The sequence below is a fragment of the Halichoerus grypus genome, chromosome 6 (assembly GCF_964656455.1).
Source record: "Halichoerus grypus chromosome 6, mHalGry1.hap1.1, whole genome shotgun sequence".
Taxonomy (NCBI): domain Eukaryota; kingdom Metazoa; phylum Chordata; class Mammalia; order Carnivora; family Phocidae; genus Halichoerus; species Halichoerus grypus.
Genome location: NC_135717.1, coordinates 76,543,672 through 76,564,118, shown reverse-complemented (window position 1 = coordinate 76,564,118; position 20,447 = coordinate 76,543,672). Strand labels below are relative to the sequence as shown.

The 20,447-nt window shown below is 51.2% G+C and overlaps 1 protein-coding gene across 9 annotated transcripts in view; it reads left to right on the top strand.

Annotated features, from left to right (window-relative positions):
* CACNA1C (calcium voltage-gated channel subunit alpha1 C) overlaps positions 1-20,447 on the top strand; it is a 649,893-nt gene that overhangs the window by 559,689 nt on the left and 69,757 nt on the right. For 4 of the 9 annotated variants that reach the window (XM_078075431.1, XM_078075427.1, XM_078075426.1 and 1 more), the window contains one exon: positions 14,200-14,283. In XM_078075431.1, the coding sequence (XP_077931557.1) occupies positions 14,200-14,283 (84 nt within the window). Of the gene's footprint in view, positions 1-13,509; positions 13,594-14,199; positions 14,284-20,447 lie in introns of all 9 variants that reach the window. The other 5 variants (XM_078075429.1, XM_078075430.1, XM_078075432.1 and 2 more) reach the window with 2 other exon arrangements.

Here is a 20,447-nt window from a genome sequence, read left to right as displayed (position 1 = left end):
CAATCAGCAAAGGAGGTCTGTCAGCTGCCACAAGCCCCTGAGCAACCCCACAGGGGCCCTGGGACAACCCAGGCAGATAGAGTGAGAAGGATGGCAGGGCCAGAATTGCTGTAGATGCACCAGCACAGCAACCGAGGGGCCCAGAAGACCCTACAGGCAGGATTCCATCAGGCCTGGGCCTGGGCCTGCCCCTGGGGACGAGACTCCCCACCCCCGGCGAGGAGGGATGCTGATACCCAATGCCCTTCCACAGGCCAACAGGAATTTCAGTACTCTTTCTTTATAGCCCAGTAATGGACCAGGAGAAGGAAGGTGGAAATAAAATGACCGGTAGGAAAGAAGGTAAACCAGAGCCATTTCCTCTTCTTGAAAGCTGAATATCTTCTAGAAACTTGGTTCGTTTTTGCCAGATAATTACGTTGCCGGCTAAAATCTACTTTTTCTCCAACTTTACCTCTGGCTCTAACTGCACTACTTGCCAACAAGCTAGACATACATCTCTGTGTGAGGCAATCATTTTTGCAAGGCTTTCTTCTTTACCAAGAAATTTTACTTTCTTTGCTTAATCATCCACTCCCCAGCAAGGGAGAAAATTCAGGTAGATTGAGAACCAGGAAGCCTATCTCCCTCCTGTGTCAGGGAATGAGTTGGGGGTGGGCCGGTAGGGTTATAGTTTCTACGTGCAGTTCTCTCCATGGCTCCATGGCTCTGTAAAGGAGGAACACCAGCTTAGCAGACCGTGGGAGACAGAGTAAGGTGCTGTCCCCATCCATCTCTTTGACTGCTAGAGCACATACCCCCGACTGGGTAACTTACCAACAACTAGAATGTCTTTCTCACAGTTCTGGAGGCTGGAAGTCCAAGATTGAAGTGCCAGCATGGTTACCTTCTCTGGTGAGGGCCGTCTTCCTGGTTTACAGCTGCGCCTTCTCACGGTGTCCTTACATGGTGGAAGGGGTGAGGGAGCTCTGTGGGAGCTCTTCTACAAAAGCATGAATCCCAGGGGTGCCTGGGTGGCTCAGTTGGTTAAGCATCTGCCTTCGGCTCAGGTCATGATCCCGGGGTCCTGGGATCAAGCCCCACGTCGGGCTCACTGCTCGGGGGGAAACCTGCTTCTCCCTCTCACTCTCCCTCTGTGCTCTCTCTCTCTCAAATAAATAAATAAAATCTTAAAAAAAAAAAAAAAAAGGCAGGAATCCCATTCTTGTGGGCTCCACCCTCATGAGCTCATCTCCTCCCAAAGCCCCACCTCCTAACACCATGTCTTTGGTCACCAGGATTCCAGCATGTGACATGGGGGATGGGGGACACAAACATGCAGGTCATAGCAATGTCTAAAAGGCACTGGTGGCTTCTGAGGAAAGTGCCGTCTAGATGGAACATGGCAGGGTCCCTCAGCCTGGGGAGGTTGCACCCAGCCCTCTAACTCTGAAGAAAGGAACCTCCTGCCTCATCATGCTCTTCTTGTCCATTACCATTTTAAAGTTGGTCCTTTTGCAGTTCTGGTGTTCTGTCTTCTCTCATCCTGAGCTTATTGATTCTATCCCTTCACACAGATTTCTGCCTAATACCGTAATACAATTTCAAGGCTCGTCCTGATGCATCCTTGAAGCTGGGCTGTATAAGACAGCATAAGCCATGCTACTAACACCTTTTCCTGTGACAAAAAAAAACCCCATTCCTGGGACAAGATTGGAGTTCCATTGCTGACCATTTCCTCTCTTTCTCTGTCCCTGGGCCTTGTCTTTCTTCACGTTGTTTATTTCCAGAACTCTTTGCCTGTGTTTTGTTGGGCTAGTGTTTTGCTGCAGGCTAAAGTTCACCAACAGCTCAGCAAATATCATATTGAGTGCTGACATGGCAGGCAGGTACCAGGGACACCACGGTGACCACAAGCAGGCTGGTGAGTGCAGCCTTGCTCACTTCGCCTTTTTAAGAACAGACCTCCCTCCCTGACTTTGGCTCACTCTTGGGTCTGGTAGAGTCCCCAGTTTACCATCGCATCCATCCCTGGAAAACCTCTTCGGCCTGGAACTCCTGTTCCTACTTAAGAAGCAGCGAATAAACACATGAACCCATTTTGTATCAGTTCCAATACCTTAAATTAAGAAACACTCAGAAACAAGGAGGGAAGGAAATATCTGAAGAATTGGATTTTCTTTTTTTGTAAAGATTTTATTTGTTTTTTTTGTTGTTGTTTTTTTTGTTTTTTTTTTTTTTTTTTTTTTATTTATTTGACAGAGAGAGACACAGCGAGAGAGGGAACACAAGCAGGGGGAGTGGGAGAGGGAGAAGCAGGCTTCCCACGGAGCAGGGAGCCCGATGCGGGGCTCGATCCCAGGACCCCGGGATCATGACCTGAGCCGGAGGCAGACGCTTAACGACTGAGCCACCCAGGCGCCCCAAGATTTTATTTGTTTGACAGAGAGAGAGAGATGGGGAGAGAGCACACGCTGGAGGAGCGGGCTCCCCGCTGAACAGGGAGCCCAGTGTGGGACTCGATACCAGGACCCTGGGATCATGACCTGAGCCGAAGGCAGACGCTTAACTGGCTGAGCCACCCAGGCGCCCCTACACTAGATTTTCTCCAATCACTACCTCAATTAATCCATGAGAGAAGCATTATGGTATTTAGGAAACTGAAGGTCAGAGAAAAGCTAAGTAATGTGTCCAAGATGGCAGAGCTGATTTTTTGTTGTTGTTTTTGGGGGATTTTAATGCAGGTGTAGGTGATTCAAGAGCCAATCTCTATCCACTCATTGACACAACAAATATGAGCAAGCTGAGATGTTGCTGTGCGTGTAATGGGTCCTCAGCAAGTGTTCACATTCTTCCTTATAAGCAGACCGGAGACAAAATGAAAGCAAGCCATTCTCAAGTAACAAGCCTCTGTAAACTGATAGTCACTCCATTCCCATGTCCTCTGCCTCCTCTGAGGCCCCTTATCCCCTTGCCCCCTCATTCGCCCATTCTGTCCTTGACTCCTGTGTTTCCCTGCATTGGTCTGCACCTTCTGGATTTCCCTTCCAAACCTGAAGTGACAGATCCTTTCAGGAGAGGAGACAGTCCTTTGATAGGTGACTACACCTAAAAGCCGACATATTAATGTGTGTGCATACACACATGCACATGCACTTGAAATGGGAAGACCTGCAAGATGTGGAGACAAAAATTAGATTGCCAAATTCCTGGAAGGCATTTCTGTGTCCCATGAGAGGCATTCGGTGAAAGTTTAATGCATGCACGCCTGCATGCATGATGGAAATTATGAAACTGGAGAACAAGGAAAAGAGAGTCTGAATATTAATATCAGATAAAACCATTAAGATCATCGATCTTCCATCAATGCAGAAATCTCTAAGCCTTCTTCCTTTTTGCCATAAGATTTCTTCAGGCAGCTCGGTTGAGAATCCTTCTTTATATTGAACTGAAATGTGCCCCTCTGTAATTTCTACTTGTTAGTACTGCTTTTTCCATCTTTTTTTCTATAAATGGTTATTGAGCACCTCGGTGATGATGTCGAGACATGGTAGTATATCACAGGGCTCACGGGGTAGTGCAGAGACGAAGGGGCTACGGAATAGGGCAAGTGCTATGCTGGGGGAAATAGGCCCCCACAGGGACAGCACCACTGGGGGAAGAGACACCTATTTCAGATAAGGTAGTCAGGAATGTACCGGGTAAACTGAGGCCCGGAGGTTGAAAAGGAGCCGGAAGAACCTTTCAGACAGAGTGGAAAGCCAAGTCCCTGAGGCAGGAGCGAGCTGAGCTTATTTTGGGAACTGAGAGCAGTGAGCAAGAGGAGGGGTCAGAGGACAAAGGCCCTTCGGGACCTGGACTAAGCAGGGCCTTAGTGGGAGTTACATCATCAGATTCATGTTTTTGAACCAGCATGCTGATGGCCTAGAGAAGAACACGCACTGGTACTGGCGAAGGGGGGAAGCAGTTAGGAGTCTGTTCCTGGACATGCAGGTGACAGCCGCGGAGGATGGGTGGAGGTGGGCAGTGTCGCAACATCGTCTGATGGTGAAGAGGGTGTGAGGGTGAGAAGAGGAGTCAGGGAAGGTCAGGATAGTGTTTTAGCAGAACTGCCTCTTACCCACCTTTATATGCCTCCAGATGCTAATACAGGAACACCTGGTACCTGTCAGGCACTCTGGATATGTCACGTCAATAAGACAGCACCCCCTGGGGAAACTGAGGAACCCTGCTTCCTTCCCCACAGAAATGATTCCAGCCCCTCTAACAGCTCTAACATCCTATGAGGAAACCCCCTTCAGTCCCCACCCGCCCCAGGTCACCCCCAAGAACTTGCTGGAGAGAGAAGCAGAAATGGAAAGCCAAGGGTGTGGCTGCTAATGCCTGGGGAGCTGCCATCTGGAGTGGCGATCGGCAGGACACGGCCACCTAAACTAGGGAACTCCTGCCTTCAGTGTAATTAGACAGGTTTCTTCGGTGCAGGACCCCGAGCCTGTCATGCATGATGCACTCTGAGATCGCCCCAGGTTAAAGCCCGGAGATTCAACACTTGCAGCCTTTTTAGAGGACTGAAGCCTTGTTTTTTGGTTTGTTTGTCTTGTCTCATTGAAGAGCCAGTTACCATCTCCCAGAACTAGTGTTCCACAGAACCCAGCTATGGAAATCTGCAGAGGCACCACATTGATCCAGGGAGACAAAGCCAGCATTGAGGGTTGAGTGGGCAGGGCCGAGGGCGCGCGAGGTTCTGCAGTGCCCGGGGCGGCGCCACCCCGGGAAAACCTGGCCTGTGTGTGCTAGGAGAGCATTTGAGAATGCTTATCCGAGGAACACTGTGGGTAGGTCCTGTTCAGGGGCCCATTAATGACCAAGGCTCAGCGTAAATTAAACTAGAAGTATGAATGGCTCTTGGATTGAATGACTTTCTATTTCCTCACCAACCTGGAGAATTAACTTTAAAAAACCCCAAGAGCAAGCAATATTTCCTTTTAAGAGTTCTATAGAAACTTAGACATCCTTTTAGGCTAGTGGTCTTTGATCCTTTTAGAACTAAAGTTCCCTTTTTGTAACAAGTACTTTGTAATACCTCCTTAATTTTCCTAAATCAGAGGAAACTTAAAACTTTATGTATACAAAATTCACATCTATACACATAATGTCATACTTATATATATAAATGTAATGGAATATTTATATATATTTTTACATTATGTGTGTGCATATATATATGCAATATAAAAATCCCTGAATTTTAATGTAATGGGAAAAGTCTGTATTTAGTAGAAGAATTCATTCCACATAAAAAAAAATAGAGGTTAATGAAAGAGCAGAGTTAGGAGACCTTGGAATAAAAACTTAAGATAAATTATAACCGATGAGCCTTATTTGCATGTGGCAAATCTCCCAAAAGTCATACAGGACACACCACAGTTCATTAGGCAGAACTGTCCCATGCCTGGCAGGACATTTAGCATCCTTGCCCACCCACCCATTACTAAATGCCAGTTTTGCCACCCTGAATCTTAGTGGTGCCCCCGCAGGTTCCCAAACACCCCCTAGAGGGCAGTGTGCGCCCCAGAGTGAGAAGTAATGCCTTAGGCTAAGGTAGGACTCCATTCAGCCTCTTATTTAATTCTTGAAACATTTGAAACCTGCTTACCCAAATTATTAAGAAACCAGTGTCTCCCACCAGCAAGGGAACCCCCTCAACCCAGAAACTCACCACATATGTGCGTTTCATTCAAAGGAGTAGAAAGGGCAAGAGAAGGAAGGGAGGCAGCAAGGGGGTGACATGTAACAACGCCCCCCGCCCCCCCCCCGGCCATTGGCAGCAGCAGAGTCAAGAGGCACCTGCTGTGTGGGGTGTAGCTCCTGCCTGCTTCTTAGCAGCCTGATTGGTGAGTTGGCATTACCCTGATTATTATTTATTTGTGGAATGTCCACAGGGTACCTGATGCCAAACAGTGCACGCAGACAGGCACAAATGGGCTTTGTCTGGGAGGGGCCTCCCCACCGTGGCTCTTGCACCCAGGGATTTGCATATTGTTGCAACATTGTGACAGGTTTCTTTCCTGCCTGGCGCTTGAGAGCTTGAAAGTCACTATGAATGATAAAAAATAATTATATGACTTGGCTAAAGCCTTTGTGTGGGAAGGGTGGTATTAGCTATTACACTTAATTATTTAATGTGGAAAATTATTCACACTGTGTAAAGAAGCCCAGCGGAAAGTACACTGTGGTTCCCTTCTCCATCCCTGCCACTGAGAAAGAAACCAGAACGCACCGCGTCTGGGGGGGGAAGAGGGATCCCCAGACCCGCGGGGCTCGGGGTCACCGCTGCCCCAGCGGACCTGCGGCTCGGCCAGCCCCCAGCCGCCGCTGTAGGGGAGGGGGCCGTGCAGGAAGGCCACCAGCAAGGCCGGGAGAGGCGGCCTCCCACGGAGTGCTCAAACCGCAGCGGTGTGGGAGGGATGGCAGCAAGCAGCGGGCACTGTACGCGTCCTGTGCCAACTCAGGTTGTCCTCGCCGAGCCCGTGACTGTTCCTGTTTGACAGAGAAGGGGGGGCTCTGGGAACTTGCCGCACAACTCCAGGCATAGCTCTGGAAGCGAGCGCAGGAGCTCAGTGCATTCCCGTTTCGTTCACTAAAGTGGGTGCACGTGCTGCCTCTCGCAATTGCAGGGGGGCCGTACCTGCCCCTTCACTAAGGAGGGCTCAGCCCATTCAGTCAGGAAGGGCTTGGAGGGGACCGGTCAGATCTGGGTTTGGAGTGCTTTCCCAGCTGGGTTGGAGGAGAGAGGATTCAAGGCAGGCAGCCGGCAGAGGGCTGTCACAGGTCGGAGTCCAGCCCTGGAGCAGCGGGGTGGGACGGCTCCTCCTCATTCACCCGCTCCCGGTGCTTGCTGTTCTCTGCCTTCCCTTCTCCTTCAAAGAGTGTCCATGGTGTTTACTTGAGCCGCAGTTTGTCTGCATCCATTGCACTGTGTCTGCCGGCCTTGCCCCACCGCAGGGACGCATCCACCCAGCACCCTGGTCCCGGAGGAGACCTTTGCAGAAAGCAGCTCAGTAGCAGCAGGAAGCCGCCTACCCCTGGCACACTGAGGCCCAGAAAGAACCTTCTGAGGTCCCCAAAGGCAGCTTAGCCAATAACCCCCAGTTTTCATCTGCTCCCAGGGGAGAAGGAGGCCAGTGTGAGACCCGTTCAGTCTTGTGGAGTCCCAGGCATCCAGTAAGTGCTCATTATGTGCTGGTGAGAGAAAGAAATGAAAGAGGGCCTTTAAAACGTTCCTGGGGAGGAAAAACCTCAATTAAAAAAAATTGGAGCAGAAGGTGTCTAGTTCAAAGTGCACATTCCTCCGACAATGTCAAGAGCAGCCCTGTCACCACCACCCACCTGGGGCCTCCTCTCCCCAGGGGTGCGGACCCAGGCCCTTACCCTGGCCTGCAGCCTGCTCCTGCCCCTCGTGTGTGTGCAGCCTGAGCCTCCCGGAGCCCCCGAATGAGCGCATCACAGGGGAGGAGCTGACAGAGGAAGGCAGAATCCTTGCTCCCTCCCAGGCTGCCAGGGGCCTGGGGCAGCTGTGTGCCCCCGTTATGACTTCTCCGTTAGACGCCACTAATCTCCGTGATTACTGTTATGTCTAAAGGACAGCCTAACGTAACACAAGTCCTATTATCTCTGCTTGCTGTCGGTTACCATTGTGTTCCATGAGATGCCATGAGATCAACTCTTGGCACCACTGCCGAGCTGCCTGCGGCATTCAGCACCTCTCCCTGGTTCATTCGCTCTCCCCCACGTCCCAGTCCCACCACCCGGGCCCCAGGAGAGACCAGAGCTTCCAAGGAACTGGACACTGCCTCCCCGGCCACACCAACCGCCTCTGCTCAGCCTCCTGCCTCATGTACCTTCTCTCACCTGCTTGCTGACTCAAGCAGGGGCTCTTGTTCTCCTTCAGAGACCCCCTAACCCTGGGTTGAGGATGAGCCATCATGGGTCCCTCCCTTCCATTTTAAGCCCTGCCTCCCCCAGGTGGCATGACCCTTCCTCCCGCTTTGTGTGGACTCCCTGCTTTCCCCTGCGAGGCCCTGGGCCTGCCTCTGGGACTGTACCTCCTGCCTCCCTCCTCTCGTGCTCCCTTCCACTCCCCCCTCGTACTCCTTTCTCCTTCTCCCCACTTCCCACCACCTGTGTGGCTTTTCCCAACTTCTCCTTCCCTCCTTCCCTCTGCTTCTGACCTTCCCCATCCCTGCCCTTCTCACCTTCTGCTTCTCATGTGATTCCTCAGTCCCTTTGCTTCTCTGGCATCTCTGCGACCTGCCAGTCGGCCTTTCCCTCCCTCTGACACTCCTCCTTCCTGGCCTTTCTCTGTCCCCATCCCAGCACCTCCACCTCTCCTCTAGGCTCAGGCCTCTCGCGTTGACACTGAGCCTGGCAACACTGTGTGGGGCTCGGGGTCCCTGGAAGTAAGCACCCCCGGAGGGACTGAAAGTCCAGGTCAGCCTCCCCATCGGGGCCAGGCAGGCTTCCTCATCACCTCCTCTGGGTTCTTTCGCTTTACCATCAGAGGTAGATTCTGAAGATGGGCAGGCAGGGATAGAGAAGAGGAAAAAAAAACAAGTGATAACAACAAAAGAACCCTTACCTCAAAATCCCCAAGAACACACAACAGGCTCCCAGGTGCGCGGATTTTCCTGTGATATGTTCTCACCACCAATCTGTTTTAAAGTTTGTTTTGTCTCTGAGATCACAGAGGAGCCCTCTGCGCCAGGCAGGGAGGAGCTGAGAATCCAGAATTCAAGGGCAAAGGCATGTGCCTCTATCCTCTCCGCAGCAGCCCTGCTCCCCGGGATCAGAGGTGGGAAACAGGCCCGCTTGGCAGCCCACTCCTGTCCTCCCGGCCCTCCAGGAAGGAGGGGGGCCTGGGTCTCCCCTAGTGAAAATAGTGGTTTCTCAGAACCTGGCAGTTAACTGTGCACATGACCCTGTATCTAACAAAATTTAGTCATGACAACTTGCAAACTGTCATCAGTCTCAAAATAGTACCAGCCAGATTTCATTCAAGAGTCTCCAGACAGCACACTACTCACTAGTGCCTCAAGATGGGCAAAAAGGCCCTAGATGCTGGTGAAAGGTAAGCTCAGGATTCCAGAACCTTCTTCCCTCCTTCCTCCACACACCTGGGCTTTGCCTGCCCTTCTACTCAGTGCCACCCCCAAAATGGACCCTGTGAATCCTGCTTAACTAGGAGAGAGGTAGATCAACTCGAGTTAACACTGACAGTCATCCAGACTTATTTAGAGCTTACTTCAGGCCAGGCACAAGTCCAAGTGCTTTACATGTATTGTCTCATGTAATCCCCATTGTAACCCTATAGTTTTCCCATTTTACAGGTGGGGAAACTGAGGCACAAAGAGGTGAAGTTATTTGCTCAAGAGTACCCAGCTTATTAGCGCCAGAAGTAGAATTTGAACTGACAACCTACCTCCAGAGACCATGCCCTTAATACTGCCTCTTTCAACTTAGAATAGCTTCAAGGATGGAGGTGAATCAGGGCACAGAGAATCCAAAAAAGAGGAAAATCCACAATTCTTGTGCATTCAAAATGCCTAACATGGTGTTTTGTGACAATTTGTCCTTTCTAATAATGATTTGCTAAAGTTAATATCAGTTTTGTCTGCATGTTCTCAACCCACCTCAACCAGTGAGTGGAGGGTCAGCAGCACTCAGGAGAATGGGTCATACTGAGTGAGGGTCTAAGCAACTGCAGATCACAGGGGTAGCCACTCATCAGCCTGAGTGGATGCACACAAGAGCATTCCCAGGAAGGCCAGAGAAGAGGTCCATCTTCTAAACTCATCCCCAGAGGCTGGGAATTTGAAAGGGGAAAACCCACTAAATCTGCAGGATTTAAGGATGTCAAGGGAAAGCCTTCTCACCTCCAAAACACCATACCATCTGGGTGATCAGCCCTGCTTGACTCTGGGGAGTTGGACATTAAGAGGTTTGGTTAACCATTTCAGGGAGGGCAAGGAAAACCCTTTCCCTAACCTTGATTTCTACTCTACCATTTGGGACCTCATCACCAGGGAAAGAAGGAATGACAGGTATAACCGGGTCTAGGTCAAACTGATCTCCTAAGAGAAAAAGCCTATGACTTTTTTCCCACCCTCCTTCTTCCATTACACCCCCAAAATCTGTATTACCTGTGGTTTCCAGCAAATGAGGAGGTAGGCAAAAACAGGTTGTGTGTGTGTGTGTGTGTGAGAGAGAGAGAGAGAGAGAGCGAGAGAGCACTAAGCTCTTACACTCCAGAGAGTGCAGGGGAAAAAATATTCCTCCAGGCCCTGCCCACTTAAGGATTTGGCCAGGTGTCTAAATGGAGATCACCTTGTTTCTGGGGATGGGTGTGGATGGGGTGGGAAGAAGGACTGTTGAGAGTGGGAGGAGGAGGTGGATGGAGGAAAGAGCTGAAAGCTGGATCTGAAACCGTCTTCATGGTCCAGCTTAGAGAATTGATGGGCTTGTGGGACAGAGGAGCGGGGAAGGTGGGCGGACGGGTTGGAGTAAAAATATGCCTCTTAAAGGGATCCTGTCACCCGCCCCCTTTGGCATGCTCCCTCACCCCTGCATTCTAGCTATGTGTAAATCTCCTCAAGCACAGTCCAATAAGGCAACTGATTGGGTCTCTGCAGCCAGTGGAGGCCCTGGCACTGGGTCTCCCAGGTAGCTTGCCTGGATCAAAAGTCTCAGCCGCACAGCCTGGTGAGGGCAAGGGCGAGGCCTGAGGCATTAATCTTGCGAGAGCCCAACCAGTGAGAGCCTGCCATGGAAGGTTGGGAGAGGGCCATGGTCAAGGAGCAGTGGACTGGTGTGTGTTTTCCCTCCATCTACACGTACACAAAGAAGTCCCAGAGAAAGGGTGATGAGCGATGCCCAACCGGGAGGTTGGCAGGGTCCCTTTCGGTGTCCGCCTTCCCCTGGTGCTCAGCAGCTAACTAACCTGTGTGTTTATCCTGGCCTTTGCCCTACTCTCTGCCTTCCTTCCCTTTTTCTCCTCTCTCAGAGGCGTTGCAGACCAGGCCGGCTTACCCATTTTGTTTCAGGTCTCTGGCGAATGAGAAGACTCCAACTCAACTTCCTTTCCTGAGCGCTGAGCCTTCCCCCTCCCTATCTGTCCTCTTGCCCCCACACCCAAGTAATGTTTCGTTACCAAGTTTTCTAGGCTAGATGCTGAACCTTCCTGGACTCTGCTCTGGCGCCTGTTTCTCTCCCTTCTCTTCCTTGACCCTGCCTCCCCTTCCCTTCTGAACTAGCTCTCCCCACAAAGAGGGTACTCCCGTCGAGAGAGACTCCCCCAGTGTTTTCCAAACTTGAATTTTAAAACACATGCATATTTACAGTTCATTTGGGGTCTTCACTCTTTACCTCCCTTCTTTAGAACTCAGTCTTCTCCATTTGCCCTGTGAATAACATCTAAGAACCTGAGAAGGAATTGGTTATTTCCTGCTCATAACATGTGACTTAAATGGGAGAGAACAGTCTCCCTCTGCCTCCAAGGCTCTAGTATATTCAGAAATGATTCTGGGAAGCCAACAAGAAAGCCATGATTTCCAGCTGACCCTCACCTGACCCACACCATGGCCAACCTCTTCTTCTCCAGTCTGGCTGTCCAAAGTCTCCGCCATGGCGTTTCTGTTTTCTTTTGGCAGAAATGCCTGGGAACCGAGAGGCCCCTTTCCCTGTGACCTGACCTCCCACACTAAGAATAACAGCCCTAGGACAGCATGTCTTGCGATCCCTCTGGAAAGAGGGCATGGCTGGGAAGTGGGGAAGTTCAGGGAGCTGGATAGTCAGGAGGAAATGGAAGAACACAGACTCTTGGCTCTTGTGAGTAAAAAATTAAAAGGGAAAGTTGGCAGCCTTCAAGAGAACTGGGGAAAGAGGTCTGGGAAAGTCTCAGAGGACCCTTAATGCTTTCATACCCACTCCCCAACCTCTAGAATCCCATCTCCTGGAAGACCCAACTAGTGGCTCAGAGAATAGGAAAATGCTGGTCCTACCGAACAAATGTAGCCCAGCCCTGTCTGGTCTCCTTTGCAGAACATTCCCTGAAAAAGTGAAGAAGCAAATGTCCTTTTTTTAAGGAGACAAGTACCTTTAGTACAAGCTCCTTTCCTTTCCATTCCTGAGGAATATGACTGTCCTATTCCTGGGGTGACCCGAACTGTGAGCCTGTACCTCCATGTGGCCACAGGGCAGTGCTCTCTAGACTCCCACATCTCTCAGAGAGGCAGGTGATCCAGACCCAAGACACCTGTCCACTCTGTGACAGGTCCGCCCTCCTGGGAATCCTGGAATCCTCTAGGAAATCTGGGACAGCCTATCCTTTTGTTGACTAGTTGTCCAAGACCTCAAAAAAAGTCTTTCAAAAGCATCTCTTCTCTTCTCCAAATATGGCAGAACAGAAGTGAAATCTAAGTGTACAGGGTGAAGTGGTGAAGTCAGGACGCTGGTCTTACCCCCTCGGTGCCATAATCTCTCTTCCATGGCACGACTGCCTCCACTCCCTTCCTGCAAAGTCTATGTCCCCATACTCTCTACCCAGACTCCCCCTATCAATCCAGTTCTCGGGCTTTGATAATTTCATTCACTTTGGGTGGCATTTGCATGTCAACAGGGACTCTACATCAAACTAGTAGACGTTAGGAAAGGAACCTAGGGGAGGTGCGTAGGAGATGCCCCCGAAAGCACTGCCTGGGACACTACTGAACTGTAAGATTTACCTGGACTCCGTCTCCTTTCAGTTCATAAAACCTTTGCCAGGTCAGAGCTGTCCCTGGAAATACCAGGGCATGTCCAGTGCTGGAACAGGGGTGACCCTGATTCTAACTGCAAAGAGTCCAGCATATTATAGGTATTGTTTTAATGATTCAGTCCTCTTGCTATTGCCAAGCTTTAGATGAGTCACTGCTGAGCCCCAATGACCTGGCCACCCTTCTGGACCACACTGCTGTGGTTTTCAGGGTCTTTGGAATTCCCAGATCATCCATAGGACCACAGCCCACTCACCTCAAGGGGGGTCACACACCTGTGTCCCTCCCTGCCTCCAGAAGGGTTCCTCTGATGGAGGAGACCTGGGGGCATAGGAGATGCTGAGTGGGGACTGAGAAGAAAGTCCAACCATGTCCCTGAACCACTGTGACTCGCACTGCCTGCCCCCCATGTCCACGCCTGCCCCCTCCCCCCGCCCCGGTGGGAAGCAGAAAGAGCCTTTGTGCAGGAGGGTGGTGAGGTGGGATGGATCTGGAGGAAGGGGGGGCCATGTGACCAGGGGAGGGCAGGGCAGGAGGATTGGACCAGCCGCCTCCCGGCCACCCGCTTCCCTCTTGGGCTCCTGGCCACAGTACGGGCGTTCACAACTCCAGCAGCCACACTGAGGTGCCTGGACGGTGATTCTGATGGTGATGTTGCTCTGTTCTTGTCTGTCTAATATTCCTTTTTAATCCCCATCCTGCCTGCCCCTCCCTTATGTAGGGTTACTTTAGTGATCCCTGGAATGTTTTTGACTTCCTCATCGTAATTGGCAGCATAATTGACGTCATTCTCAGTGAAACTAATGTGAGTATGACTCTGCCCTCCCCAGGAAGCCTCCTCCTTCCTCCTCTGCCTCCTCTCTTACCCCTTTCTCTCACTCGCTCTCTCTTTACCTCCTTTTATTTGTTTGGTTTTTTAATTTCCTGTTTTTACCCCCCTCCAGTCATGCTTTTTATTGAACCTGCCGTCGTCTGTGGGGGAAAAAAAGTGGGAGCTTCTCCTCCTTTTTTTCTGCTTGGCCCAGCTCTGCCCCGCTGCGCTAGGCCCAGGGGCCCGGAGCTGAGCGGAGGGGCAGGCGCGGGGGGCTGCCCGGCCCCCTCCCCGGCGGCCCCGGCCCAGCGGAACCTTGGTACTAACCCAGCTTTTGTCAGGCCTCTCCGCCCTGTGAGAACCAGGTTGCCCAGGTTTGAGCCGCCAGAACTGTAGAGTGGTAAGAGAGTATTTAATATGCCCACGTAACCTCTTTCTTTTCTCATTTTTTTCTCTTCTCTCCTTTCTTTCATGCTTTTTTTTTTTTTTTCATTTTTTCCTCTTCCTTTTTGTTTTGTTTTTCTCCTTTGTTGTTGGTTTTTTTTTTTTTTTCTCTCTTCTCTCTCTCTCTCTCTTCCTCGGCTTCTCTGCCCCATGCAGCACTATTTCTGTGATGCATGGAATACATTTGACGCCTTGATTGTTGTGGGTAGCATTGTTGATATAGCAATCACCGAGGTAAACGTAAGTACATGGCGTCTGTTCCTAACTGTCCGTGCCTGCTCTAACACTCATTTGTCTTTTCCCCGGCTCATTTTTTTTCTTCATTTTATTTTCTCCTCCCCACCTCCTTATTTTCATTTTGTTTATTTTATTTGTTTGTTTAAATTGGTTTAAAGGATTTTTTTTTCCTTGTTGCTTTATTTTGAATTTTTCTGTTTGTTTTTGTTTTGTTTTGTTTTTAACTTTTGGAACGAGTTAGGCCTCCCCTTTCCTTTTAAGTTCTGATTGCTGCATCTTTTCTCTCTCCCGTTCCACTCAGCCTGGCATGACTCACACTGTATAAGAGGATGCAGCTATGGGAGCCAGAGAGTGCCAGAACGAGGGCATATTTACAACCCCTGGGCCACGGCTGGGGCAGGGACCCAGCCCTCTCCTCACCCCCACCTTCACCTCCAGACTGCTGCCTTACCCTGTCTTCCCTTCATCCCCATGGCACCTTGGAAAGGAGCTCTCTCCAGTTGCGCCCCCCCAAGTTAAGGCTTCGACTCTGCATCGTGGCCCCAAGGACCAGCCCTTTCCATTCACACTGTAAGGAGGGGCTCTATTGCCATTTTAGCATCAGCAGCCCGTGCAGGCAGCGCAGCCCCCCAGGCTCGTGTGGGAGAGAAGACTCCCACGCCTCTGGAGTGGCCAAAGAGCTAGGTGGCTGGGTGGTCCGCCCGGAGCTCTTCCCGGGGGCAGGGACCTTGCCTCCCACTCGCTGTGGAAGCAGCCTCTGGATGAGCACCTCACTCCATGTGAAGCTGCCCAGAGAACTGAATCTGGCACCTGCCCAGTTCTCTCCCACCCCCCAAGCCCCTCACTACCCTGCCCCCCGGCTCCCTGGCCTCAGACGGAACCCCAGCCCCCCGGCCCCGGGCCTCCTGCCATCTTCTCCCGAGCTGTCTCCTCCTATACAGTTCCTTCCAGTCCCTGCACATATCTTTTTGTTACCTGGCATGTTGAAACCTTCTCTCTTTATCTATAGGCAAGCCCTCTGGCGGTTAGTCTTTAACATGTGTTGTTTAATTTTTTTGTTGTTATTATTTTTCCTTAATTAAGAGACTTGGTAATGTTTGCACAAACCTTTGATGCACTGAACCATCGAATAACAGCACGGAGCTGACGCTGTAGAGTTTTGATCTAAGATGTTTGAAACTACCCTACCAACTGCCACCATCCCCTACTGCATCCTTACCCTCCCCCTGCCCGCTCCGTATTTTGCCCCCAGTCAGTCCAACTGACATGTTATCCTATCTGCCTGATTCCCCTGACTAGAAGCCTGTCTGCCCCCCTTCCAGCACATGGACGTTGGAAGGAGCCTATTGCACTTCCCTCCCTCCCCCCTCCCATCAGCCTCTCGCACCCTCCCTGCTCACCCTATAGCTATAGATTTGATGGCCCTCTGTCTCTGAGATCCCCCTGGGTTGTCTTTGTCTCATGCTGTGTGTGTATGTGTGTGTGTGCGCATGCCCGCCTGTGTGTGTGCGTGTGTGTGTGTGTGTGTGTACACACTGTCCCTTGACTTCTCCCAGGAAAACATCAGATCATTAAAAAAAAAAGTCCATCTTCCTACTCAGGCTCTGCACCTCCCCCCCTCCAGTGCCCCTCCTGGCCCTCCCTCACCTCACCACTCTGAGCACACTCTGGGTTTTTCAGTCCGGGAGCCGTACATTGTACAATGTCAGGTGCTATTCAGGGCCAGGAGTCACCCCCGCACTTCTAAAGGCAGGCACCTTTGTGCTTGGAGCTCGAACTGCTCTCAACTGAGGGAGCGTGAGCGGGGGGGGGGGGGGGGAGACAGGGAAGAGATGGAGGGTATAGGTCCATACGAATCTGAGCCCAGGAACTGGGAGCCCAGGGGCAGGAAGATGCTGGAAGGTGACAGCAAGCTGCTCCCCTAGATGCAGTCCCGAGGTTGTAAGGGGGTCCTTTGTGGTTCTCACCGTTGGCAAGGCCTATTCCACTCAACCTGCCATTTTCACCCAAACTATTGGTGTTTTTAAATGAAAAACAAAGCAAAAAGAAAAAAGTCACTAGGGTCTAAAATTTCTACCGAAAGAGTGGCTATGTGGGGGATAGAGAGGGAGTGTGCAGGGCAAGAAAGGCGCATGAAATCATCCTGCAGACCCTTATGTTTGTATAATGGTTTTCTATTTACAATTCACCTGTGCATAAATTTATCTCAGGTAACTTTTAACTGCCCTGTGAATTTGACAGGCAAGAATTATCATCCCCAATTTGCTGACCCTAAAGATGCTGATGGAGAGATTTAAATGTCTTTCGGAGCCACACAGCTAGAACCCAGGCCTCCTGGTATGGCCCGTTCACTTTGCCCTGGGCCAGAGCTCCTGTCTCTTCAGTCCAAGATGCCTTTAACAAACTCATACATCTCACATAACCCCCTCAAGTGTACTCCCCCTAGCCAGGATTTGTTCAGCCCTTACGTTCTGTAATTTATATTTTCGGTAACCACACAGGTTCTTTTCCCATTTTCAAAACAAAAAATTGTGTATCAGACCACCTTAGAGTTCTGATACACCTCTAACTCGTCCAGCCTCCCTCCATCCCATGCTGAGATTCTCTTCACTCCTCCAGACTGAGCAATTTGTTAAAAGTCATACTGAAGGGTTGTCCGGGGATTAAATAGGGACAGTGTGTGTGCTGGACAACAAGAGGAGGTGTCCAGAGACCCGGCGCACAATGAATATGGCTTCTGAACAAAGAGAATAACCATAATATCACCCAAGTCCAGGAGGCAGTGTGGGAGAGGACGTCAGAACTTCTTCCTGGAGAAGTTAGCAAAATGTCCGAAGACTTCGTTTCCTCATCTGTCAAAGGAATGTGATGATATTTCCTGCAGTGTGTTTTGAGGCTGAAATAAGAGCGTCTATTTTAAAACTCTATGTAACTGGAAAGCACTACTGAGTGGGAGACACTGTGGCACCCAAGCAAACGACGTATTTTCCAAAACCCCTACTGGAAGAGCTGGGAGAGCCTGGTCTCCAACCAGTTACATATCTCAGTATAACTTACTGCCCACAGACCCTGTGAAGGCCCTTAATTTCCTGGATATGGTTAGACTCTGGAATATGGTCGACAGGTTCAGCCAGATGAAAGTAAGCACCGAGTATTGATCACTGTGCACAACCCAAGCCTCGAGAGGCCCGCTCCACAAGCACAGTCCTGCGCGACCCTGCACTCAGGTAGCAGCCAGTATGGTGGATGACAAACTAAGCAGTAGTGATGCCTAGTCTCAGAGGTAGGTCCCTCCCCAACGTGGCTCTGCCTTCAGGTCACCGGCACCTTCTGGTTCTGGACGCTCCCTGGCGTGAGGAAGTTCACAGCGCCAGGGTGGTTTCCCAGGGTGCTGCTCTAGGCCTTCCCAGAATGTTCTAGTCACACTGTCATCACAAGATATCCGTTCCCAGACATATGTTCTATTTGGCAGGAATCCACACTTTTAGCCTCAGAGGAATCCATGAAGGCTTTTCACCTGTCACTCAGCATCTTTGGCTCTCTTAAAACTACAGAAATCAACTCTCGTCTCCCTCACCAAATCCCGTATTTATTCCAACTGGCCTCAAACTCTCCCTGCATTTATACTCTTGTCCCCTCAAATGCCTTCTCTTTCCTCCTCGCCTTCACTACGTAGGCCGTGGTGTCCGCCCCCCTCAGGAAACGGGTTCTCCACCCATCCCGGACCATCACTTCTTCATTCCACTGTATCTATGGTCTCACTCTCTGTGTGTGTCAGGCACTATTTCAGGCACCTAGGATACATCGGTGAGCAAAACGAAAGCCCCTTCCTTATGAGCTGGCATTCCAGGGTAGGGGGAAGAATCAGACGACGAGCCGTACATCTCGGAAATAGGAATATACAGTGTGCTAAATGGTGATCAGTGTTTTGGAAAGAATTGTGCCACATTAGGGGGATCAGAGGTGCTGGGGACAGTGAAGGCAGGCGCAGTGTCAGTAAGACGGGCTTTCCTGAGGAGGGGACATGTGCACGAAGTACAGATGTGAAGGCAGTGAGGAGTCATGGTGCAGGTCTCTGGGAGAGGAGCTTCAGGCCAGGAGCAGCCACGGTGGCTGGCGCACACGGAGCAGAGAGGGAGAGAGGGGGGCGGGACAGGGGCCCAGGTTCTGGCTTGTATATGGAGCAAGAAGGGGAGACACTGGTGCCTTCGAGAAGAGCTGTCCCACGATCTGACGCATTTCCACAGGACCACCTTGCTGTCTCTAGGAGTCAGGGGTGGAAGCCCAAACACCACTCAGGAGGCAAACGTGGTAACACAGGTGGGAGGCTAGGGTAGCTGGCAACAGAGCAGGAGCATGAGAAGTGGTACAAAATGGTCAGATTCTCAATCTGGTTTGAAAATAGAACAGTATCTCCTGACAGACGGGATGTGGGTGTGGGAGGAAGAGGCGTCCGGGATGGCCAGGGGGTTGGGGCCTCAGCAGTGGGAGGATGGAGGTGGTATCCACCGGGAAGGACAGCAGGTGAAGCAGGTTCGCGTGAGAAAGACAGGAGCTCAGTGAGGACGTGTCTCTTCGACCCACCAGTAGAGATGTCAGTGAGACCGATGTTATTCAGAGCCACGGGCAGTGGTGAAGAGCACCACGAAAGGGAGAAAGACAAAGGAGAGACGAGGACTGAGCTGGGGCCTCCAGCATGAAGAGAGCAGGACCCTTGTGCTCATGGCCACCCTGTGGCTGACTTTCTGTGCGCTCTGGGAGATGCCTGTGGACAAATGGCAGATGTAACTCGAGGCAGATCGTGAGTCCCCACCTTGTGTCATTATGATAAGTTCTGCTTCCATGCCCGGGGGCACCCTGGCCGTGGCCCTTCTCCTCCCCAAGGAGTTGCCTTGTTCTCTGGCTGAGGTTCCCTTCCTTCGTTTGCCCTCTGGTGTTCCTTTGTTTCTGGGGTCTGAAATGATATTTTCCACAGGGAAGACCCAAAGAGGTAACCCCTGTGATTGTTAGTGGAAGTCCCTGGAATGTCAAAAAATGCTTCCTAACACCCCAACCCGGAATCAGTTTGGGTGCCCGGGACAACAGCCTTGCCCAACACTCTTCTTGTTCATTCTGCATTTTAAAGTCTATTCCAAAGCAGAAAGAGCTGAGAGGGCTGGATCTTTGCCTTACAGATACGGAGCAATAGTCCCAAATTGTGAATTAAGAAGCCTGGGTTCTGTTTTCAGCTCCAGCACCAGTAATCCCTGTGACCAGAGCAATTAACCCCATTCTCTGGGCCTCAGGTTCCTGAAATGCACATGGGGAGGGCGGTGGGGCAGGTGGAGATGGTCTCAGCGGGCCTTGGGACCTAGCATTCCGTGATTCTGACCTGGGCTTTTTCTGATACAGTTTGACAAATTTTCCTGTCCCGTCCACACCTTGCAGAGTCTAGAGGGGCATTCCTTTCATAAAGCTTCCAAGGCTGGTGGGAACTGGCTCACTTGGCTTTGGCTTGGCTCACGTGGAAATTCTCCAGAGAGAAGGCCCTAGAGGGGCCTTCCAGGAGAGGAGCGGGACAGAGACCATGTCAGGGGAAAGAACACTGGCTTCTGGGGAGGCTCAGAGGGAAGACAATCTGGAGGATTTGTGTGGGTGCCAAAGTGCTAGGCCACAGGAACGACCAGAGCAGGAAAATCAAGTGAATGAACCATGGTCCTAGCTGTGATCTTAGCTGATTGGGAGCAAGGTGGGGACAGGGAGATGGCGGAAGAAGAGGGAGATGATGGCTTCTCTTGGAGGAGCATGTGCCAGGCATGGTGCTAAAGGCGTCATGCCCGTGGTCAGATTAACTGCTTAGAGCACTGATTCTCCACAGGAGGAAACCGAGCACGCAAGATGCACAGTTTGCCCAAGATCATGTGGCTAACGGGTGGCAAGACTGGGATCTCAAAGCCACTTCCACAGAGCCCATTGGCTCAATTCCTGGGCCGGGCTGCCTGGCATGGCATCGTGAGGGGCCTCGTTCAGTGTGCTGCGAGCTCTGGGGGCTGGCGCAGAGCCATCCAACCCGACTTCTCTGTGCCTGTCGGCGCTGCCAGTGCTGGACCGAGGGAGCCCAGGCTGGCCCGGGAATGCTCAGACAGACCGTGGTCTGCATCCTCCCAGCCTCTGCGCCCGATTAATGG